We start from the raw sequence: 10,241 nt of genomic DNA on the forward strand, positions 1-10,241 counted from the left end.
GTTGAGTCTGTGGATCGGCTGTGTTAAACCGCCCGGCTCGTTGCCTCTGTAGTGGAGTGATGTGTCTTTCCTGGCCAGGGGATTTCCTTCTTCCAGAAGCACTCAAGGTTATTACTGTGTAGGAGGATCTGAGCTTTGCTGCAACGCCTGTTTGAAGTTCCCCACAACATTTTGGACTGCTAAGACTCCCAGAGATCACAGCGAGAGCAGCCACAGCAGTCAGCTCACACACTGACAAGTCAATCATATCTCTCATATCTTCTCTTTTCTTTTTATAAAAGTCTGTTTTAAACTTGATCTGGGATCACAATCATCATGACAGCTGCGTAAACTGTTTGAATCCATATTCATGCACCTTTTACATTACACACTTTATGTAGCAGGGATGTAATTATGGATTGAATGTAGAGTTTGGAGCATAACAGATTACAGGTCTATTGATTCACATTGATTCCTCTGAAGTGGTTGTCTGTGTTGGCTGAGACTCTTTTCTGTTCTCCAAAACAACTCCAGCGGCACGCTTGGATCACTTGTGCCTCCTAACTCGCCGGGGCTTGTTCATGTTTAGCCCTGTGATTTATTCAACGTAACTATGTAAGAGCTACAGATTAATGTACTGTATGGTAAAGCCCTGTTTAAACTCTGTCTGTGCAGCAATCTTGTCAAAGAAGATATCCTCTTCACAATTACTAAACACACTCTTCTGAAATGGAAAGCAGCCTTTTTGTCTGTTTAATTTAAGGATTACTTGACAAGAACTGATCAAAGCGCTGTGCAAAACTCTATGTAATATAACAGTCTTTCTATTACAAATGAAAAGTTGAATTCATTAGCAATAAAACACACTCTTATTTATCTCAGTGCACTCAGGATTTTGCTGCCACAGCCTCACTTGGTCTGGTTTGACCAGTAGCTTATGGCTAATATGAGCAAACATAAGTGGTTTATAGAGAGCTGAAGTCCTGACTTCACAAAAATGCTAGCTTCTGTTCCACTAGCTTCTTCAACTCAAAGCAATCTGTCAGTCAGCATTTGTTGCATCGGTCTTTCTGAAAAAAATGTAGGGTGTGTCTGGGGTGCATTTTCCTTATGTAAGATGAGTCGGCATCCACTACAGCACTTGCCATTAGAAATGGCTTCATGGCTTTATCTCTATCCATAAGATTCACCAACAGTTTTCTTCTAGCTGCCTAAAAACATTGATGGCTCCTCTCTGTCCTGCTGTTATTACAAACATGTCTGAGCTACCTGCAGTCCCTTGACTTGCCTGTGGATTCTCGAGCCCGTGAAGGTCTAGGGCCAAAGTTAAATTGTGTTCGTTAAAGACTGCTCAAAAAATAGAAACAATGAACAAACAATGATGTAACCATACTTACCTTATCCATGCAACATATTGTTGAGTATGATTATGTTCCAAGGCTGGATTTTTAGTTATATGCATATAAAAAGTTAAAAAGTTTTAAATGAACTTTTCTTACTGCTACTTGTTGCAGTCCCGCAGTTGGCCACTGAGATAAATTTGCAGCAAAGCAAACTCACTGCTCCACTCAGCACTATTAATACATCCATGTTGTGGTCCAATTTGCCGCGCCCTAAGTCAAGTTGATGGTGGCTTTTCAAAGTACTGGAAATGAAGGGAAGTTCAACGTGCCATTATCCTGTAATCACCACTTGTGGCCACTTTGGCCAAAAAGTTACACAGTCTCGCTTTAAACCCTAAATAATCATATATTTATATTCATCATTAAAATGAAATTGCTGCAGTAAACTTAAATCACATCACAGCTAAATTGCATTTGACATAAAACTACTTATATATTAGTATTATATATAATAGTTATTAGTATAACTTCTGATCTTCTGCAGACGCTACCTCATAAATTGTTTGGTGCACGCACTGAGACAAACTCAGACTATTAAAATAACTGATTTGAAAGCTGAATCCATTTTGTTATCTGTCTTTGATGATCTGAGGGAAACGCCGCTGCAGCCTTGGAGCCTCTCCACAGGATTAAGTAGTCAATCAAGCTGTGGAAAAGTTTTGTTAAGTGTTTCTGTTATAACCTTAAATCAAGCAGTTGCTGTTTTGACCGAGAGGATGACAAACAACATCCTTTTGAGCCTATAAGAATGTTCTGTGGTCACAGGTAGGAATAATTAGTGGTATTCTCCAGGTTTGGACGTTAGCCAAAACCTGGCATTTCTTCTGCCACTGTGAGCTAAATGTACATTGGGTTCAAATAAGCTGAAATGGGCAATAGACGTGCAAGGTTTCACGGTAAATTCTTCTCGAGTATCGTTTTTCTCTTCCCTGTCTTTAAGTCGCTTGCTCTAAGCCCTCTTTTCTCTCCTTCTCCCCCTGTTTTGTTATTTTACCTGGAGGTGCAGGTGTGAAAGGGTGAGGCCGTGGAAAAACATTCGATTCCGTAAGCTTGTCATGAAGGAATCCATTGACTGACCTCTGCATTTTGGCACACAATGACAAATGGGTTTGCAATTTTCCGCCTGACTGAGGGCAACAAAGCACATTTCCACTTTCACCGGCAGGCAGTGAGAGTACAGTCTTCCTCTGTCATGCTCTTTAACCAGGAGAGTGAGCATTACACATAGTTGGACTCTTTACTTTGGCGTCTGCAGCTCTTATGGTCAAAATAGACAGTTACACTCGGTATGATCTATCAAGACAAACATACTTACGTGAAAGCCTGACTTCACACAGTGAGGTAATCTGTTGATGAAGAGAGGAAACCTTGTTTTTCTTGCATCAAATTTTAAGGACTACTCCTAAATTTAGAGAATCATTTCTTTTTTTGTCTTTTATACATCATTAATTGTCACGAATCTGTGAGAGTTTGATTGTTGAGATTTTGTTATAATGGCTCTTCTGCGTGCATTTATGTCTGCTGATGTGACATATATTACCTGCTATCTACTGAGGATGTTCCATAGTCACTACCTGTTGGGTGACTTTCGTAGTCTATTGTGTTTCACAGCTTAGAAACTTCTAAGTGACATGTGATGTTTGCATGTTTTGTGTGATACTGGTTGTGGTTTTTTTAAGGCTGTGTTTTCATATATTGCCTATTCTACTGGTCTTGTTTTTAAGTGCATTGCTTGTGATTTGTATTTTATTAAAGAACCAGTGTGTAAGATGTAGGGGGATCTATTGGCAGAATATGGCAGAAATTAAATATAATATTCAAAAGTATGTTTTCATTAGTGTATATTCACCTGAAAATAAGAAATGGATTTTCTTCACTTTAGATTAAGCCCTTTATATAGGTCCTCTTCTACAAAGACCGTCATGTTTGGCCGCCATGTTTCTACAGGAGCCGAGAATGGACAAACCAAACACTGGCTCTGGATAGGGTCTTTCAGCGTTGTTAAATGTGTTGTGGCCACAGTAGGTTCTTCTGTATGCTTGGAAGGGAAGGGTGAGGCAAGGGGTATTCAGCTGGCTGCAATCTGCAACCTCATCGCTTGATGCCTCTAAAGTCTACACACGGGTCCTTCAATTGATGAATTGTATATATATTTTTAAATTTAGTGGCAGTCTGCTGAGCTACACTAATGTCCCCTGGGAATATACAACAGTTTGTGTGTTAGTGTTACTTTGGTAGTGGCAGCATGTGTTGTCTGCTGTGACTGACTTCTGTCTCTTCACTTGGCAGGGGTGACCATACTGGTTTTATTATGAATACAATTAATGAATCTAATCAAAATTGTGACATGGTCATGCCATGTGTATACTATAAATGAGTATGTGTCTGTGTATATGTGTTGAGTGACCACATGAAGAATATCTTCTGCACTGAAGAGACAAATAGGGATTGTGGAACGTGAAATGAAATGAAATGGTTAATGGGCATGATTTTCACAATGCATTTTCCAAATAAAATTTTTTATTGTCTAGTTGTCTTTTATAAAACCGGTATATGAAACACAGATATGTAAATAAGCTGGCATTTCCCCAAACAAAAAGAAAAGTCAAAAAGATAAATCTTCATGACTTATGTTCTTAATGTTCTAAGATTTTTTTTCAAATATACACATTGTTCTAAGTGAATATTACATCCATTAACTCTAATAGCGTTCAGCACTGAGAAACATCTAACTCACATCTCCAAAACTTGCAGAGCTGCACACACTTTGTGTTGTTTTTCTCTGCGGCGTACATCCGTCTTGTTTATGAGTACGCTGCATCGCTAACGACGGCTGGTAATTCCACGCTGCTAACCCGTGTTTTCACTGCTGATTGAATTGCTTCCAAAGCCTACAAGAATGTTTAAAGTAGAAGCTATGGAAATGAACCAATTGACCTTTTTTCTGACCCTAACGATCTCCACGCCCTGTGGGTGCAGAAACTGTCTGGCGGCAACAGAGTTGGGAAATCAAAGGGATCTATGCTGTTATTAGTGCAGTGGCGCTCTGGGACCTACTGACACTGCTTCATCGTGGCCTCCACACGCATTATTGTCAGCTATCCTCTCAAAATGATGATTTAATTTCATAATGAGAATGTCATACTACAAGATCATGTGTGCCCTGTCTTGGCTTGATTGCTACTAAAAATTAAGTGTGAATTGTAAACTCGCTGTGTATGTATGAACGAGCATGTGTGTGTGGGTCCTGGTGGGGCAGTCCTGCCGAGCAGTCCAGCAGGGCGATTATGTCCTGTAGGGATAACCTGTCATGGTGCTGAGAGCCTAATTGATGCCTCATGCTTTTCAGGGGGCAATTATAGCGCCCAAATGTCAAGACCTAATTTGTGACTCTGTAATGTGGACACATGGGCCAGAGGAAGGTGGTGACACGGCTGCTCCGGAGGGACTCACACACTGGTTTGGTCAGCAGATGTGAGGGGCTGGGAGGGGGTTACACCGAGAAGGCTGGAAGAGATGGAGAAGAGAGCTTAGTATTCTTCAAAAACCTAAACTGAATGTCCAGTGCAAATAATGTTATGCAGAATGCCTCCTCTCAGATTGTTATATTATTACATATTCCATAAATGGAATATTATTACCGATGCATTACAGCTGCACTGGTCAATATTCTTATGGATCAAATGACTTTGTGAGATGTGAAAGAGGTTACTCGTAGTGACAAACCTGTAACGAATTGTCATTTGACTTTGCAGTTCCCCTCAGCTCTGAGAAACGTTTTGTCGCATCATTAAGCTCCCTGTTTTGGTTTTACTTTCTCTCACATCATCCTCAGGAGCAGCTTTACGCTACTTGCCAAGCAGTAGTAAAACATATTCTAATATTGCTCTTTGAAACGCAGCATAAACTACAACAAAAGGGAAATCCTAAGTAAAGTACAAATACCTCAGATCAGAACTTGACTGCAAAGGATTACCTTTTAAATAAACCACTGTCAGAATCCTGTTATCTGAATAAGTGTATATCACAGTACGTCATCTGATATATACAACTACAACCATCTCCCATTTACCTCTTGTGGACCTGTCTCTGTATCTGTGTGCTGTATTGGATTCTACAGATGGCAGCTGTGTGTTGTTCTTCAGCCCAGCCTCCTCCAGGTACTGCGTGTTCAGATCCTTTAGTTAAACATAACACTGTCAGTCACTGGCAGGGCCTGCAAACGCACCACAGTGTTGTTCACTATGTGTGCCTAAACAGAAATGATCTTCTCTTTATTATTTTTTTTTGTTCTCCACAACACCTAAACATCGTTGTTTTCTACTAATGTCTCCATGGAGATGCAAACAGAGGAGCATATTTTCCACTGGAGCTGACAGCTTGCGATGTGGAGTGTCAGTAAATCAGGTATGCTGGTCTAATTGCCGCTTGCGGAAGGCAGACCACAAAATCCTCTTAGCTCTGATTCTAAAAAAGATTGAAGTCAAATGGAGTACAATGCAGCAAGTGTGGAAGATGATGGTTTTTTTTACAGGTCACATGAGTGATGGATGAATGATATTTGGGACCACTGGCTCCAGATTTTGCCAGAATGTCTCTCTCGCTGTGGACTCGGATGAAAGCCCAAAAGTATCAAGTGGATAACGCTATACTTACACTTCTGCTGTAATCCCTATAAACACACATGCAGCTCATAATTTGTGCGCACGGCAATTTACTAAGGACTAAACAAACAACAAAGAGCCTGAAATCAATAGTTGCAGGATTCAAATGACACAAAGCTGCAGACACCATCCCTGCGCAAACACACTCTTAGAAGTGGCCACGGCTTTAGAGCAACAGGTGAGCTTCTCGGCACCTCCCCTGTCTTCCCCAACGCAGCCTACTAAATATAGAAATTATGCTCTCTGATAATTGGGGGCAGACAACAAAGCCGGCTGTATTTCCACCCTCCTCCTCCTCCTCCTCCTCCTGCTGCTGCAAAGGCATATCCCCAGCTGACAAACAGCAGGCCTGAGATCAGAGTGTGAGAGCTTGAGTGCTGAGGGAACACCTGCACTGTCTGGCTGGACTGCGAAGATCATTGACTTCCACACCTGCCCCGTGGACCCATGCCATGTACACACACACACACACACACACACACTTGATTGGGTTTCCTAGAGAGCTCTTTAAGGCCGCCGCTGAGGAGGTGATGAAAGTCAGGGAGCGTCCATTAAGTGTGTGAGACGGCCCTCCAGAGTGGGGACGGATGAGGGGTTTAAGTGTTTTCAGCGAGGAGCCACAGACCACCTGGAGGAGGTGGAGTGGAAGGAACAGAAGCGTCTGTCTCAGGGCCAGGTAGACTCCAAAAACATCGGTTAAACAAGTGCCAAAGAGCACTTCTGGGCATCAGGTATCGCAAGTCAGGATTTCCAGCGTGTTTAGAGAGATGACCTTCAAAATGTCAAAAGGGGGGCAGCGGGGGTTACGCTCTTAGATTTGCACAAAGTCTGCTTTTCATGGCCACAAAGGTAATTGCAGTCTTCTTGGAGGTATTGCAATGACAAAAACAAAGCTGCAGGTCAAAGTCATGGACAAACTATTGTGGCAACACACCTTGAAAAGTTTGGGTACGACAGGAATGAATCATGCCCTGTCCCTCATTTTCACACATCTGCAAAGCTACAGAAAGACGAACAGCTGACAGTGTATCTTTCCGAGAACAAGCGCCAGAATTCTTTTGCATGTTGTAATAGGCTTGCGTGTGTTTACCCGGTGGACAGGGGATGTCCACGTGCGCACAAGTTATAATACACTATGGGATGCTGTCATTAATCGACGACAGAAGCGCGTTGATGTTCAAGGTGGGAAAGTCCCACAGTATCACACTGTAGACAGGAGAGAGTTGGCAGCAGGGCTGACTCCTCTTAGACACCCCCACTGGCTCGGCATCACACACACACACACACGCACACACACACACACACAGGCTGAGATCACAGGCTGAGCTTTCATGCTTCAACACAGATGTTCCCCCAACCATGGAGGAAAGTTTGCAGATATGAGATAGTGGCTTTTTAAAAATAATAATGAGTAATTCAGCCCCTTTGTACGTCCTAATTCCAACTATAACATACTTTTAGTCAGTTCATCTCTTGTAAAAAATTACCATTAATTAAACATTTTTAACACAAAGAAACAGAAACTGTCTGAAAATAAATGTTTTGGCCACTTTGACTTCCATTATTTAATAAGACATTTCAACAAGTCTGCCGTCCTCAAACTGTCAGCAGAGGTTACTTAATCTTTATCGCTGTGACCTCCACTTTTATACACTAGCTAAAGTTGCTGGGCCTGAGCTAAAGGTCACATTTTATTTGGCCCTGATCGTGTTGTTGCGCAGCGTCTACATTCAGAGGATTCACGAGGGAGGCTTTGAAGTTTTATGCGTGCATCAGGTCTACAACTCGTCTCTTGGCATAATGGTGTCCATAAAGAAAGACAACATTGGTCTCGTAAGCTGGTTTATATGTTTAAACTCTGAACGACAAAGGCAACCAGTGCATTATATACTTCTTTTAAAATATTGCTCTGCTAAAAGTAAAAATGTGGGTTCTTCAAAGGAACATTGGTTGGATGTGGACACAGTGAGCAACTAACAAAATACCTTATAAAAAGCATTCTGATCACATTTTGAGCAATTTATTACTTGTATTGTCATTTTGTTGACTTCAGATTCCTCCCGTAACACATGTAACAGTAGTTTGGTTAGAATTTAAGTGTCAACATTACAAAGATTTTTAAATATTCGATTCACAGTTGCCATATTGTGATAAAATGCATTTCAGATGTGGATATCTTTTCCAAATATTGCCAGTATGTTTCGTATTTTCAGTCATATTACAGTATATTGCTAGTTTTTTTCAAAATAAAAGACAATGGTACAGTGTCTCAGTCTTTATATAATCAGTACAGTTTCTAGTGTTTTTTCTATATTGCATGTATCTAACTGTAAAAATATATTCTCAAATAAATAAATATATAACATAAATATATGCATCTAAAATGAATAAATAAATTGTTACATTTTAGCTCTTTTCAAACAGTTCTAGACACAGGTAAGAAAAAAAAACAGAATTCCTTCAAAGTCCTTCTGAACAAACTACGGCTCTCTGACCATTTCATGATAGATTCCCACGGCCTCCACGTTGGCTGACGTCTCAGTCTGACTAGAGAGATGCTCCCTGACCATTCAGCACAGTTTCCCATTCATCTCCTATTCCACGCCGGTACTTTTTAGGGTTGCCCAGCCTCTAATACAAACGACCCCCTCATGCAGAGTGTGCAGACTTTCTGGCCTGTCTTCCTGGCTGCTGAGAGATGGCCCGTGCATTCCTACAAGAGGCCCCCAGTGCCTTTATCCCTGCTGGTTGGACTGCTGTCCACCAGCCTGCACTGGCCACATCCCCATGTCTGCGTCCCTCTTCTCTTGTCTTGCTCCCTGCCTGACAGGGCTTTAGCAACTATTCCTGAACTGGACCAGGCCTCCAGGTCTCAGCTGTGTCCCAGGATATCCCTGTACAGCTCTGGCACACGGTCGGGGTCCACAGGCCTGGGCAAGAAGTGTGTAAACTTCTGGTGCCGCCTGGATTTAGTCCCGTCCCTTGGTGTCCCGTCTTTATTTAATGCCACAAAATAACGCGTCCCTTTGTCTCCATGTTTGTAGAGGTTGGAGGAGTAAGTGTTGTACCAGTTCTCCTCAAACTGCTCCCTGAAGACACATTCAGCTGTGAGCTTCTCCTGAAAACATCAAAAGGCACAACATAAGAGAAGTCCTGGCTAATGATGAAGACATAGGAAAACACATTTCATTATTTGAAATTGGAAATGTGGTCAAACATCACATGGTCAAAAATGAGGATTTGGGCAACAGGAATAAGCAAAGATGGTACTTACAGACCCATACAGCTCTCCTTTGTCGTTCATCCCCAGGTAGAGTCCACTGTCCACCCCTCTAATGCTTATCAACCCAACAGCAAGGCTTATGAATTCCAAAATACCTGAAGAAGAATAACACAGTTGTTCTGTACAGACTTTGACAAAGATGAAAGGAGAAGCTCAAAAAATCTAATTCAGCTCTGACAGCAGGCTTTAATACATTTTAATAAACACAATTAGGCCTCTATCATAAGCTTGTTCATTTCATCAATCGTTCTCACTCTTTTCTTGTTATTGTTCTTATTTTGATAATTATTTGTTTTATTTAATTGTTGCTACCACTGGCTCCAGATTGACACTTTCGATTGCTTTTTATTTTTTTGCTATCAAAAATATATATTGAAAAAATAGTTCAGGATTTACCAAAACGACTGTGGTCCTTCCTCGTCCCTTGCACTGTGCCATCTGGAAGTATTTCCAGATGAAAACCAGTCCTGCAGTATAACTGTCTCCTCCTGAGAATCCCTTTGAGGTGCGTTAAATCCGCCGGGGTGCTTCGGGAGAGCCTGTCCCCAGGTATGAGTTGCTCCCCTAGTAGCGTCGGACTGTCCCCCAGAGGGGTCAGGAAGAAATGGGACCCGACCTGTGAGACACCATCGATGCCGTGCAAGACGCCTCCAACTTCCCCCAGAGCAGCAGCAGCAGCAGCCATCGCGTCGAAGCTCAGCGGGTAAAGTTCAGTGAGGAGGTCCGGAGGGAGCGCTCTTGCGTAGTTGACTACCTGGTTGCCACTGTCACTTATTGCATGTTTACTTCCACCTCCTCCGTTACTTAGGACAGAAGGACGCGCAGATTTCTCTCCCCTGACATGAAACACTCACCAAACATCCGCTGATGGTTGCACTGATTTCTCCTTATTTCTTTTTTTATTTACCACTG

At 42.0% G+C, this 10,241-nt stretch overlaps 1 protein-coding gene across 1 annotated transcript; it reads right to left on the reverse strand.

Annotated features, from left to right (window-relative positions):
• Nucleotides 1-8,547: 8,547 nt before the first annotated feature.
• Nucleotides 8,548-10,014, reverse strand: fgf20b (fibroblast growth factor 20b). The gene is made up of 3 exons (XM_046031044.1): nt 9,726-10,014; nt 9,321-9,424; nt 8,548-9,164 (listed from the first exon to the last, which is right to left on the reverse strand). Exons 1-3 carry the CDS (start codon nt 10,012-10,014, stop codon nt 8,919-8,921), a joined length of 639 nt encoding a protein of 212 aa, XP_045887000.1. The 3' UTR covers nt 8,548-8,918.
• Nucleotides 10,015-10,241: the final 227 nt, after the last annotated feature.

Source organism: Micropterus dolomieu, linkage group LG19, assembly GCF_021292245.1.
Source record: "Micropterus dolomieu isolate WLL.071019.BEF.003 ecotype Adirondacks linkage group LG19, ASM2129224v1, whole genome shotgun sequence".
Lineage (NCBI taxonomy): Eukaryota > Metazoa > Chordata > Actinopteri > Centrarchiformes > Centrarchidae > Micropterus > Micropterus dolomieu.

Excerpts from the sequence above, each read along its gene's own strand:
- fgf20b (XM_046031044.1), bottom strand. The coding sequence starts at position 10,014 with ATGGCTGCTGCTGCTGCTGCTCTGGGGGAAGTTGGAGGCGTCTTGCAC. Across the intron at positions 9,425-9,725 it reads GAAGGACCACAGTCGTTTTG|GTATTTTGGAATTCATAAGC; the intron begins GTAAATCCTGAA and ends ATTCTTCTTCAG. Across the intron at positions 9,165-9,320 it reads AAGGAGAGCTGTATGGGTCT|GAGAAGCTCACAGCTGAATG; the intron begins GTAAGTACCATC and ends TGATGTTTTCAG.